At 37.7% G+C, this 14613-nt stretch overlaps 1 protein-coding gene across 2 annotated transcripts; it reads right to left on the minus strand.

The window, feature by feature from the left end:
* Positions 1 to 872: 872 nt before the first annotated feature.
* On the minus strand, positions 873 to 13147 carry LOC149845637 (protein BTR1-like). Of its 2 annotated transcripts, none has more exons than XM_089995885.1 (9): positions 12979 to 13147; positions 10881 to 11119; positions 10668 to 10774; positions 9834 to 10027; positions 7108 to 7232; positions 1681 to 1836; positions 1541 to 1602; positions 1452 to 1468; positions 873 to 1247 (listed from the first exon to the last, which is right to left on the minus strand). In XM_089995885.1, exons 1-9 carry the CDS (start codon positions 13085 to 13087, stop codon positions 1219 to 1221), a joined length of 1038 nt encoding a protein of 345 aa, XP_089852011.1. In that variant the 5' UTR covers positions 13088 to 13147; the 3' UTR covers positions 873 to 1218. The 2 variants fall into 2 exon arrangements, with proteins under 2 accessions (XP_089852011.1, XP_089852010.1); XM_089995884.1 differs by having other exon boundaries at positions 1368 to 1468.
* Positions 13148 to 14613: the final 1466 nt, after the last annotated feature.

A 14613-nucleotide genomic window follows, 5' to 3' on the forward strand; every position in this document is an offset into this window, starting at 1 on the left:
CCATGAGCTATGTAATTAATCAAGATTCCCCACAGATGGCATTGATTGTGCAAATGTCATGCGAGACTCACAGTTTTCATGGAACCATCCTGGCATTTCTGTCAAGTTTGTATGTTGGAACTTGGAACCCCATTCGCTGATACCCGAAGTGATGAACCACATGCTTTTCCACCCGTATTAATGCCACTAATCATTTATTTGTCTGAGTAATTTGTTAAATCATCATGCACTTATGCATCTACACAAATGAGATAAATAGGGACATTTTGCTCCCCACCCAATGCAATATCCAACTGATCCCATGTATCCATCAATGTAAAGTGGGTGTATGAAAGGTTTCTGACATATTCATACTTAACAATCACCCAGCCCAACCCCCTCTCAACGATGGAAGTTTACCCCCCAAGTGATAGAAGAAAGAACAAGTCATCTTCTTTTCTTTTCTATTATTTCAATCCGTTTCAGTTTCAGACACTTGAATTTTCGACTTCCCTAGCTGTAGTAGAGAGTAGGGGTGGACATCATCCAGCCTGGAAACCAATTGCAATTGCGTACCCACCCGATATGGGTTGAGCCTGAGCTGCAGATTGCAGACTCGGCCTGATTACTAACTGGGTCCAGCTCAACAAGAGTCTGGTAGCGCAAGCTCAGTCTGAGTCCAGCCTCAACCCAATAATAATCGAGTAGGCCCTATTCAAGCTGGCTCAGCTCAGCCCGATGTCCGCCCCTAGTAGAAAGATGGTAAATATATAGTATTGAGCTTAGGCGAACTACTGCAGGTGCTTCTCCCATTATAATTGAGTGGGCTGACAGCATTGTATCAACAGTAACACGTGTACACACAGATCATACCATCAGTTGCTCAGTTGATATCGAGGTTATAAGCTTGTGAAATTAAAAACTGGGGTTCATCAGGTGACACATCTGATAGTATTCAGTTTTTTAAAATCCAATGCAACAAGAAACAAGAGCATGCATTTGCAAACACATGTACATACCATAAGAAAACAATACAACAAATCCTATCTTTAGCTAATAAAGCAGTTATGACATTTTCCTGGCCCGCCTAAGCTTCCGAGTAACTTCTGAAAATTTTCTTGTCAGTTTCAAGAGGCTGCCCTATATGAAGAGTGCAAGGCATCATTGAGACGATGGGCAGAATGTTTTCCATGATTTTCTCTGTTACTTGACCACTTAAAGATGTTAATAATGTCTTGATTAGCCTCTGCAAATTTCCCATTGCTCACCTGTTTAAAAAAAAACAAAGGAAACAACTATTTCAAAAAAGAAAAAGAAAAATTGAGAGAAGACACAACAAGCAAACACGAAGAAGGGAATGCAGAAGTGTGAAAGCATAGAATGATCACATTAGTTATTGGTTCATTGTTCAGAATAAGAAGCAATCCTCTGGTTAATCATTGTTTGTGCTGCCTGTATGGCTTCCTCTGTACCTGAGATTGTTACTTTCCTGCCAAAAGGAGTTGGGTTAGGGATTCCTTCAACGATATCCATGTAAATCAATGTGAACATCGACTCACACCTGTTAGATGTACCAGATATAAAATCACCACGATCTGAAATCTTTATTCTTGCTCCACTAGCCTGCCAAGTGAGGGATCATCGATAAGCATGAACCCACATGATATATTAAAAGAAAAGAAATGATTAAACAAGACCGACCTGCATGATCTCTGTTATATTCCTTCCACCACGACCAACGACTAAGCCAATATGCTCGTCTGCAACTCCAAGTGTCACTGGCTTAGCAGGTGGACTGTTCTGTGCTTCACGTGATGCACTAGATGGCCTCAGTGATATGACTGGTGTCATTAAACCCTAATGAAATGCACATCTTGCATAAGAAATTGAAACTAAAAGAACAGTGACCTATTGAACTCTAATTCGCATATTGCAAGCTCATCTGACTCAGATGTACGAGGCTATATGTCACAACAGAAAGAGGCTCTCTAAAGTCTAAACCAAGTTATGCCATTCCATAATGTACAGAGTCCACTTGCACAATTTTCGTACTACTTAATTATCAAAAGTGTGTAGGCCTAGGCCAGCTGGATTAGTAAAAGCCACACTATCTTATACAAGAGGAAATAGGTTCAGAGACCACAGATTATCCCCAAGTCTCCAAGGATAGGTTCAGAGACCGCAGACTGTCCCCCAGTTTGCCTATCAAGAAAAGAAAGAGTAGAAAAAATGTACCTTGTCCTCTTATATACCATTCTTCACAATACTATCTTAGTGAAGGCATAAATTTCAAGTGCTCGTGTGAGTGTGTGTGGGGGTGTGGGGGAGAGAGGAGGGTGGATTCATGGGGAATCTTTGAAAAACAATAATAACAATAACTGAAAATTAACAAATAAACATAAATTTCTCAAGAAAACTTGTGGATAATATTGCAGAATTATCATGTTATTTTCATTTCCTTTTTTCCGTGCTTTTCAAATAAAAGCCTTTAAAACATGAAACATTGAAAAAAGGCTATTTGTGTCTGTGTGCTCGTGAGTATGCCATCATATTGCAACTCTTTGAATGAAAAACTCTTTTATGCCCATTGCATACAATAGATAACATTAATCTAAAAGGAGAAAAGTTGAAACTTCACACTGCTCTCACAAAAATGATAACTCAAGTTACTTTGGTCATCCCAATTTACTGATCACTTAGACTAGGTTCATCCACAAAAACTATACGCAGCTGCACCGTTACTGATGGAAAATCAAAGAAAACCTAAGTAGATTTTAGAGTCGGATCATTATGCTCGCAGGTGTTGGAATGCTAACCTTCAAACTGAACTCTTGCATCTTGAACATTACTGCAACAAGTTTCAATGCATGTTTTTCTATTGAAATTTAGTATGGCATTTATGGGCGTGAGAAAGTGTTGCTATTATTGTAGTTCAAGCATTTGTCACCGGAAGAACACGAAGTATGCCCTCTTATCCAAATGGTTGTGGCTTCTATACAATAGAGAATGATGGTGGGCATACTTGTTAGAGTAGAAATATAGGCCAAAATGTTGGCATTGGAAAGAGATCTTAGAATGGGCCCTCATCAAATGGCCAAGAAATGACATATCTTTTCCTGGTACCATGAGATTAGGTTTATTATGCTGTTTGTGAAATATTTTCTCTGGTGATATCTTGTCACTTGGTCCGATTTTACTCTTGTTAATTTTACTGCTCCTATTAATAATATGCTTCTACAACAACAACAACTACGCCTTCATCCCAAAACAATTGGGGTCGGCGATATGAACCAAAAAAGAAAATCATTCTAGGTCTTCCACATGAATCCTTCTCCTCTAATCATTTCTATCCAATGCCATGTCCTCGATGAGGTTCAAAGCATTCATATCCTTTCCTATCACCTCCATCCATGTCTTCCTAGGCCTGCCCTGACCTCTTTTAACTAATATATTTTCCCATTTCTCCATCCTTCTAACTGGAGCATCATTAGGTCTTCGTCGAATATGTCCAAACCACCATAAATGATTCTCTCTCATCTTATTTTCAATGGGTGCAACGCCTACCTTCTTACGTATCTCCTCGTTCCGCATCTTATCTTTTATTGTATTTCCACACATCCATCTCAGCATACGCACCTCAGCTACACTCATTTTTTGAATATGATGCCTCTTGGCAGCCTAACATTCCGTACCATATAGTAAAGCGGGCCTAATAGTCGTCCTATAAAACTTTCCCTTCAACCGCAATGGCATTCTACGATCGCACAACACTCCAGTTGCACTCTTCCATTTCATCCACCCAACCTTTATCCTATGATTTACATCTCCATCAATATCTCCATACTTTTGAATGATAGATCCCAAATATTTGAAACAATCATCCACCGGTATTTCTTGCTCACCAAGCTTCACTACACTCCTATCACTACTTCGTTGCTTACTAAATCGACATTCCATGTATTTTGCCTTACTCTTACTCAACTTAAAACCTCTTGCTTCCAATGTTTGTCTCCATAATTCTAACTTAGCATTAACCTCAATTCTAGACTCATCAATCAAAACAATATCATCAGCAAACAACATACACCACAACACATTTTCTTGAATTGATCTCGTAAGCTCATTCATCACTATAACAAATAGGAAATAGCTTAAAGCAGATCCTTGATGTAACCCAACCGTTATAGGAAAATTAGTTGTCACCCCTCCACAAGTGCGAACATTGGTTACTACTCATTCATACATATTTTTAATTATACTAATGTACTTGAGAGAAACACCTTTCTTCATCATTGTCCACTAGAGAACGTCCCTAGGTACTCTATCGTATGCCTTCTCCAAATTAATAAAAACCATATGCAAATCTTTGTTCCTCTCTCTATTTCTCTCAATAAGTTGTCTAAGAAGATGTATAGCTTCCATAGTTGATCTTCCAGGCATAAAACCAAATTGATTCTCCGATATCATGACAACCTTCCTCAACCTAGACTCAATCACCCTCTCCCGAAATTTCATAGTATGACTCATGAGTTTTATACCACGATAGTTTGTGCAATATTGTATATCACCCTTATTCTTATATAGAGGCACCAAAGTACTCTTCCTCCACTCATTAGACATCTTATTTATCCGCCAAATCTTGTTAAAAAGATTTGTCAACCATTCTAAACCTTTCTCTCCCAAGCATTTCCAAGCCTCGATAGGTATACCATCTGGGCCAACTGCCCTTCTTGATTTCATTTTCTTTAAAGCCTCTGCAATTTCTTTCTTTTGAATCTTGCACGTGAAGTCACGATTCATCTCATGAAAAGGAACAGAAAAGTCTCCAAGATCCTAAGCATGACTTTCATTAAATAGCTTATCAAAATAATTTTTTCATCTCTCCTTAATCTCCTCATCTTTGACTAAAACCCTTTCGTTTCATCTTTGATACATCTAACCATACCCAGATCCCTCGATTTCCTATCTCTCATCTTTGCAAGCCTATAAATATCCTTCTCGCCCTCTTTGGTATCCAACTTGTCATAAACCTCCTTATATACCTTATCCCTCGCGTTCCGAACTACTTTTTTAGCTTCCTTCTTTGCTATCATATATTTCTCCAAATTCTCATTATCACGACTCTTACTTAGATTTCTATAACACTCTCTTTTAACCTTAATAGCTAATTTGACATCCTCGTTCTACCACGATGTATCCTTACCTAGCGGTGCACCACCTTTAGACTCACCCAATACCTCCTTAGCCACCTTTCTCATGCCACTCGCTATCTTATTCCACATTGATTCTAAATCCTCCTCGAGACACCAATCAACTTCCTTAACTACCCGCTCTACAAACATTCCTTGTTTAGCTCCTTTCAGTGCCCACCACTTAATTCTAGGATCTATCCTATGTCTATCCCTTTTGCGGCATTGTCTAATTCTAAGATCTAAAATTAAGACTCTATATTGTGTAGTTACACTTCTCCCGGTATAACCTTACAATCAATGCAACAACCCCTATCTCTCTTTCTAAGTAGGAAAAAATCTATCTGACTCGTATTAACCCCACTTTTAAATGTTACTAGGTGAGACTCCCTCTTTCTAAACCAAGTGTTTGCTAAGATCATATCATAGGACAAACCAAAATCTAAAATCTTTTCTCTACTTTCGTTTCTTTCTCCTATACCATAGCCTCCATGGATACTCTCAAATCCATCCCTACTTATGCTTACATGTCCATTAAGGTCACCGCTGATGAAAAGCCTTTCTCCATAAGATATCCCTTGTACTACTCTATCTAAATCTTCCCAAAATTGACGCTTAATGGAATCATCTAAACCTACTTGAGGTGCATAAACACTAATAATATTAATAATATCCGTACCTAATACTAATTTAATACGTAAAATCCTATCACCCTTCCTACGGACCTCAACTACATTATCTATAAACTCACGACTCATAACAATCCCTACTCCATTCCTATTCATATTTATTCTTGTATACCAAATCTTATATCCCCAAGGTTCTATCACTTTTGCTTTCTCACCTACCCATTTGGTTTCTTGTAGACATAAAATATCAATCTTTCTCCTACACATAACATCTACTAACTCTACCAACTTACCAGTTAAAGACCCTATGTTCCAAGTGGCTAACCTAATTTTATGGTCTTGGACTAACTTATTTACCCCCACCCGTCCAACAAAGTGAGGGAACCCTTGCCTATTTAACACCACACCCGGGCGCCGGTGTGACGCATCGCTTCCGGGCGACGACCTAGCAACCCTTGCCCATTTATCACTGCCTCCGGGCCTATAGAGTACAGCGCGTCGCTCAGTAGGGAACGCCCCAACGAAATTCTCAATAATGAAAATAAAAGGATATTCAATAATGAAATAATACACTTCTCTTCCAAAAAAGGATATTTTAAGAAGGTTTGGCAAAGTTACTTCATAAAATTAGGAATATGAATATATGCAAATAGGGGCAAATGGGTTTACAAAACAGGATATGCAACAAGTTAAATTCTAGACATGAACTAGACAATCCATGTTACATATTATAAATAACCGTTGGGTTGGATGTCGAAAAGATTCAGGTACAAAATGCAATTGGACATAAAGGAGTTCGTGTCCAGGTCAGGTCAGGTACATACTACGAAGAACCAATTGGATTGGGTTCAAGAATAGTTCAGGCACAAATTGATTTGATGGCAAAATTGCACACTTTAGGACTGGCACATCCTTTAATCGGGTCTAACTTTTGGACACAATCCATCCCCTGGGTACACAAAATCAGGTCAGTTCAAGATTGAACAGATCAATTCCTTATATTGGGGCAGTTCTATCTGACCCACTTGCACCCACCCTGCACAACAATGCAAAATCAATTGCAATCTGCTGTGCAAAAAAGGGATGTTTCCCATAACTGCAAATTCTAATGCATTCTGGTTCAAAGTGAACTGCAAGTTCTACTGCCTTCTTGTTAAAAGTCAGCGTATTCATAATATGTGCCTTGCCACTGAAGGCAGAAGTCAAGAAAATGTACTTATTTAAGTATGGTGGTTCACTTTGACTGGCTTGCAACACAGTAACAAAGAGAAGCATTAGAATAACTAAATTGAAAAGGACAAGAAGCTTACCTTATTATTGTGAAATTTCCCAGTAGCACCATTAGATCCATAGTTAATCACATTGTAGGCAGATGGAACAATGGAAGGAAGCACATAGTTAACCGGAAGTCCATGAAGTCCGGAAAAGTTAGCACCTACGAACCCAGAACAAAGAGAGTCAGCATATGCATCAAAATTCCACATGCTTGCCCTAGTATTATAGACTCCAAGACCATCAGCAACCACCATCAAACAAGCTAGCAATTTGTCATCACACACTAACATTCCTTCTTAGTGCAGAAGGCAATTTTTTTCTAGAACTCAAAAATGAAAGTGCCACGATTTACAATCAAGCTAGTAATTTCTTGAAGAAGAGATATCAATGACAGAAGATAACCACTAGTCCAGAAAACATATTCCATAAAAACACATTCCCTGCAACTGTTTTTTTGGCAAACAAGAAATACCGAACCAACATTTATTCTGGAAGATTATAACCCTTCAATAGCTACATCACATTAAGACCATATAAGATTTAGCATTTCTCTGGAAAATTTTTTAACAGTCAGAACATTCAAACCAGGATCAGGAGCATTAATGGCTAGTTTCCCATATATTCAGAACTAATAAGCAAACAAAATCAACAGTGAGATGAAGGATAATGCTGTCAAAGAGGACATTACAGTTATTTATTTTTCCTGTAACTTAAAACAATATAATTTTGCAACAGCCTAGTGGCTGTTCTCATAAAATGGTCAAATAGAGATCCTAGATGTCACCGAACACACTCTGTAAGTCCACTTTGCACAACAGAGTCCCAGCAAATACAGAAGAATAACTAAGGAATGGTGAGAGTGAACAAGCCTGAAGAGTAACTTTCAATTTCAGTATAATATTGAAAACCGATACCATATAACACTAAAACTGCATCAAGAAATAGTTCTTGAAAGCTGAATATTAATTGTAGTTTACATCAAATCATAAGCATACTCACCAGCTATGTCACAGGGATTCGGCTAGCAGGGTGCCGCACCCGCATCGACGCGACGCGAGTGCGGGTGCGGCACCAGGTGCAGTCAACCCGACCCTGGGTGCAGTCAACGCACCCAGGGTCATTTTGGTCCAATTTTTCGGACTTAAAAAAAAATTGCCAAGAAAAAAAAAATTGCCCTATATGTCACAGGGATTCTCCAACTAGGTGCCGCACCCGCACCCGATGCGGTCAACCTGACCCTGGGTGCAGTCAACGCACCCAGGGTCATTTATGTCAAACTTTTGGACTTTATATATATATATATATATATAATTTTTTATAGTTTTGCCGCACCCCCGCACCCAGATTTTTTGGAAGTGCCGCATCCCCGCACCCGCACCCATGTGACATAGCTCACCAGTATCCATACCATTACAATAGCAAGAAGCAAAATTTCTCATGAAAGTGCCAAAACAGAAAAAGGTTTTCTCAGAAAAATAACACCATAGCTAAAAACAGGTCAATCAAAAAAGATTGGAAATCTATATTTTATCATTTTCATGATATTTTAGAAAATTGTACAGTTTCTCGTGATATGTTTCTGAAAATATAAACTTCTGGCATAATACCATAATAGTAGTTCTTCAATTTCTTGGCATAATACAATGACAAGTAGGGCGGTCAATGGGTTGGGTATCCGACCCATGAGGATGTATCCAAACCCGCTCAAATAACCAGTTGCCTTATCAGGTTCAGGTTCGATTTTGTCGGGTAAAAAATAATGAAATCCCAAACCTAGGTCTATATAATTCAAAGAGTTTATATTCACTAAAAATCAATATAAAATACTAGGATCAAGCCGGGTCTGGAGGGATCTATGATAAGAATCATAACCACTAGCCAAAACCGCCCTCCTAATGGATGTCTTAGATTGAAGTTTCTCCCTCTCTCAAATGTGCGTGATGAGGGCATTACAAGATAATTTTTAAACATTTCTAAAAAAGGCATTTAAACCCAACAATAACCTATGTCATTTGGAAAAAGTTTCTAAAGCAAAGCATTTGTGTGCACCAATACCCTTCAACCATCTTTACGAAGTAGTAAGAAAGGTCCCAAACCCAGCCCACATATTACTCAGGACAGGCTCGGGTTGACCTGAACAACATTCGGGTCAACATTTACCAAGAATAAAAAAGTGGAAAAATTAGGCCTTGAGGCTTCAAGTGAAGCATGAAATCACACTCAAGGCCCAATAAGTAGATTTTTACACTATCTAGAGAGTTCAAAATAATCCCATGGCAAGAAGCTATCACCAATTAGCGAGAAGACCAACTGATCCACATCTAAAGTCAATTTTAGAACAAGAAGCTTCATGATTTGCCTCTCCAAGGAACAAGCTATTCTTATGCCTTTCTCTTTGCAACATCCAGGAAGACTGGCAGCAAATCACCATCCACTTCATCTTTGGAAAGCATTTTTGAAAACCCTGGTGGATCAACCCAGTCACTAACCCGAGTTGACATGTCTGAGACATACCCACCCACCCACGCACCCCTCTCCACTAAAGTCGCTCATTCATGCATACTTACATATGTGTGTTCTTGTGTAGCATGATGCAGCTCAGTCACCATGTTGACCCAGACAAGTCGAGTGACAAGTTATTGGGTTTTTGGTCCATGTATGGCCATAGTGACCCAAAACCCAGGGGCTTAGGACCTTGTCCAACAAAAATTATATGTGAAACATTGTACAATTGAAGTACTAAAAGCTAAAGAAAGAAAACCTGTGTACGAAAGAGGAGAGTTCGCATATTGTGAGTAATGAGGATCTTCTACAAGTTTGTTTACAATCAAGTATAATGCTCGCATTTGCTCCTCTAGAGACCCTGTCACTGTGACAACTCTATCATTCACACCAGTGAAACTATGATCTTGTGGGGAAATCTTGATGCCAGCTTGAGAGTCTTCTATGAATGACCTGTTTGCGTCGAACCAAAAAATCAGAACAACTTAATTACATCATCAATCAATTCAGATTTATACACATAAGAATTTGAAACACACACACACAGTGCATCTATTCCTTGGCATAGGCAATTAGATCTGATAAGATCCAGTAGCTGTTAGATATGAATAAGGATTAAGAATACCCATTTTAAGAACCTTTTCTTAGAGAACATTTTTAGGCTAGAGATTCAGCTGCTTTGCTATTTAATTTAATTAAAAAAAAAATCAGAGACACCCTGCATTTTCTCTATACACACAGCCAAATACTTCAAATAACACAGGCAGTTTTTTGTTCTTGATACAAAAGACAGATTTTTTTTGCATGTATAGATAATTTTTCTTCAATACTTTCTCTTGGTTGCAATATATCTTTGCCCATACTTTAAATGCAACATGCAGATTTTTACTCTTGATATTAATACTGAGATTTTTCTGCATCTACAGCTAAGTTTTCTTCAATAATTTCTCTTGGTTGCAAGATCTTTGCCCATCGATGCATTTTATCAAATAATTGAGTACAAATAATGGTTTCTAGTTTTTCTATTTGATCAGGCCTCCTAAAGAGAACATGTCTTTTGTTCATGACGAATGATGTGACAGTAAATGCATACTTTATTGTAGAGCCTCCCTTGCCAATTATGCCACCACATGCACTGTTCGGAACAATAAGCCTCAATTTTGATGCAGAATCCGCGTCATCACCATCTTCAACATGTGACTGAATAAAATAATTCATAAAAAAACATATATTTAATAGTGGAATTTCATGATTGTTACATAACCATGTCAGCAATGAATGAAAGAAAAGCCTGAAACTACAATACCTCACTCTGCAGTTTTGAAAGTATAAGCCCCATTGCAGTAAGTATATCACCATCATTCCCAGTTACCATAATGATTCTGTCTGTTGTTCCAGGAAAATATTCATGATTGCGAGACAATTGGATGCGAGTTCCAGATTGCGATTGCAATTCGGTGATAGTTGAACCACCCTTCCCAATGACAGACCCAGCTGCTGCATTTGACACGAGAAACCTGATGCTCGTCGGCTTCTCTTTTTCGTCTAACAATGTTCCATGCATCAGTACAATTATTCAGACAAGAAAATGCAAGTCATCACTTGCAAAGAGCAAACAAAGAAGAAAGCCATGAAAAATAAATAAAAGAACAACTCTGAAATAAATTTAGTGATCCAAGTATTTTGAGAAAATATGCACTGGAAGCAAGAAAAAAAATCACACAAAAATCTATTGCACAAAAAAATTATAAACAAAAGGATTGTCATAACTATAACAATGAATCAGTAAACCCCAATATTGGTTCTACAAGAACCTAAAGTGAGGAGATTGACTAGCAAACATTTTATTAAAACTTGAGTATCCGACCTGAAATGCATAATTCAATAAATGTCACAGGATAAAGGAATTTTTGCAACTGCCAATTTATTTCGGCAGGCTTAAACAGTTGTACAAGATAAGCACTGTTTCTGATAAAAGAGTATCACTACTTAAGATTATAGCAAATAGCTATCCCAATTCCCGGAAGGATGTTCCTTCATAAATTCAGTGGCTACTAACAAGTGTGCATAACTCTAACGTCTATAAACTAGTAGACGATACAATTTAAAAGAAACACTTCAAGCATTTTTCATCCAAACAACAAAGCTTGGCTAGAAAAAAAATGAAATCAAACAACACGATAAATCCTTAACCATATTAGTGATTATGGCCTAACCCAGTTTATGTGTTAATGATAAGAACCTCCAACTAGATGTTTGTGACTTGAGGTGTTCAATTGGTATACATGTTCAATACCATTTTTCGGTGAACACCAGATTTAAGCAGCTTGATTGCACAGCTTTTTCAGAAACATCAATCCTAAGATCAACCAGGCCCAGATTCATATTTATCCTACTTAAATTATTTTGCACTGGAATGGTCTTTTGATTTTTCATTCCTGCAACATAAACTAAATTATGGCAAACTTTGTCCATGTTCAGATTAAAGTACAATCAAACCCACAACAACAAGGGTGAAGCAAAATATCAAGAGCATAATTTATGCACGAGCTAAGTAGTTTGTCACCTGATATCCATACTAACTAGTGCATGAGACTCATGAACCATGCCGGTTTCCATATCCCACTCCTTCCTCTATGTTCCATCAATTACTTTATTTTGCAAAGTAATTATGAACAGTTCCTGTCCGGATTTACATGTGTTTGTTTACATACTATTATTAGCAATTTAGCATCAACAATAATAAGCGAGTTTGCCAACAAAAATAACATTCAGATTCACCAACTAAACTCGTTAAAATCAAACATTTTCTAACAAGTCCATCACGGCTCAGTGCATATCATAACAATAGAAAAAACATAAGTTCAAACCGATCTGGTAAAACCCAACTTCCCAACTTCTTGCTGTTCTATGAGATTCTGTCCCATACTCGAAAATCGGGATTATGAAGATTTTATACATATTTTTACTCAATTACCGACAATGGCAAGGTCTTAAATCGTTCATTACGCATACACATATCCAATCAAATCCCATAAGCCGAGCAACAGCAAACAAAACCCACATCATAGCTAAGCAACACCAACCCAACTCGCCAAAATCCAACTCCACCCATTACAAAACCCAATACCAATTTCAGGAATACAGCCCATCGTTCATATCCAATCATCAGAATCACCACCATTGCGACAAAACGCGCCGCCCTCTCCACGACGACACCCACCGAGCAAAAGAAACGCAAACAAAAAACGACCCAATTTTCCGGTTTCTTTCTTCTTCCCGGAGAGATGAAAAGAAATATATGAAAATACATATCAAGACCAAAAGATCTAGTGAAACGAAGAGGTCCCCTCGTGCCAAAACAAGTGAGATACGAAAGGGGAGAGGATGAAGCGAGGGCTCACCTTGGTTGGTCCTGTTTGGGGGGATTGGTGATCTCTTGTTGGTGACTTCAGGGGACGATGAGATGTACGAGTCTGGGGACTCCATTCCCACAGCACCAATCTCCAACATCTCACGCGCTTCTTCCTCTTCCTTTTCTAACAACTATTGAACTGGGATCATCGGACTCCAAATTTTTCGTTTGGTCCTTTTCTTGTAAAATATCTTCTGCTGAGCACGTGTGTGTGTATATATATATATATATATATACCTTCGACTGTCCACTGTATCGTACTATCTAATGAGAAACCATGGCTGAAAGCTTTGACCAGTCTGACCCCGTGGATGCATTCGATACACTGTATTTGTTAGAGAGGTGAATGCCTCAGTACTCGCAAGCTCAAAGAACCGAGGCGTCGTAGTGAGGCGTTTGCAGGCTTCAAGCACACGCCTTGCTTCGAGGTGCGCTTCGCTTTTAAGATATACACATCATCATCTCTGGTGGCCATTTCTGGCCGGTGAGATCTCTCTCTGTTTTCTGCTTGAAACCAACTTCATTCTTCTCTTCACTCCTCTAAGTAACAGGTTCATTTGCATCTCTAATCAAGCATCAATTTGCCATCCACGGTATTTAGTAAGATGATTCAACATAGTTTTGTGTTATATGCTTCGGTTGTTGATGAAAATGATAAACTTGATGGGATCGATAGTTTTTTCTTTGACCATTGTGGTTATTCTTGATGGGTTTTTTGGAGAGTGAAAAGTTGCCGATCAATTGTTTAACGAAATGCCTAAAAGTGATTGCATCCACAGAATCTCATGTTTTTGTTTCTTTACTATGTGTATATTTTTATTTGAGAAAATAGTTTTTGTTGTAAAACAATTTTAGTTTGATGCTTGAGGTACATGTGAATGGTTTTTTCTTTGATCGTTGTTTATTCTTTGTAGGTCTTTTGGAGAGTGAAAAGTTACCAATCAAATATTTGACAAAATTTTTGAAAGCGATTATGTGCACAGAATCCTATGTTTTCATTTCTCCATCCATTTTGAGTGTTACCATATGTATTTTTTATTTAAGTCAAGTAGTTTTGTATAGCAGATCTAGTTTGATGCTTGAAGTGGTTGTGAATGTATGCTCCAGAACTATTTGGATTTAGTTCATTTATTTGAAGTTCTTTTCCACGTCAAAAGTCGAAGCAAAATTGTTGTTAAGATTATTGCAAAAATGATAGGAAACAGTCAAAGATTTGAATTTTTTGGCATTTATCTAACTTATATATAATATTTAGTATGTTTTTACAATATTTAGTATGTTTTTACAATTTTTTGTATGTCAATCATGCTGATGTTTGTTTCCTAGTGTTGGTACTGTACTCACATGTGCCGTGTGTTGAACCTCATAGTCACTATGGGCATCACTTCATACCCATTATTTTTAATGGTTCTTCTTCTTCTAATTTTGATCAATGGTAACAAGCTTTCTGTGATTTTTTTTGTCAGTGTCTAAATTCATTTATGAGTAGAAAATGAATGAGTAGAAAATGAAAGTCTTTTTTCATCTGTGAATCTCCAAAAAAAATATAAAACAGATCATTGAATTTAGTTTTGTCCTTTATTAGTAGTTCTTATTTAAAAGTTTTATTATTTTATTAATATTA

Source organism: Nuphar pumila, chromosome 2 (genome assembly GCF_984573655.1).
Source record: "Nuphar pumila chromosome 2, dmNupPumi1.hap1.1, whole genome shotgun sequence".
NCBI lineage: Eukaryota > Viridiplantae > Streptophyta > Magnoliopsida > Nymphaeales > Nymphaeaceae > Nuphar > Nuphar pumila.

What these genes read in the sequence shown, in the direction of transcription:
- LOC149845637 (XM_089995884.1), bottom strand. Translation starts at nt 13,087, where the DNA reads ATGTTGGAGATTGGTGCTGTGGGAATGGAGTCCCCAGACTCGTACATC. An exon ending in ATATAACAGAGATCATGCAG is followed by an intron (nt 1,603 to 1,680) that starts GTCGGTCTTGTT and finishes CTCACTTGGCAG; the next exon opens with GCTAGTGGAGCAAGAATAAA. An exon ending in ATATCTGGTACATCTAACAG is followed by an intron (nt 1,469 to 1,540) that starts GTGTGAGTCGAT and finishes TCCTTTTGGCAG; the next exon opens with GAAAGTAACAATCTCAGGTA.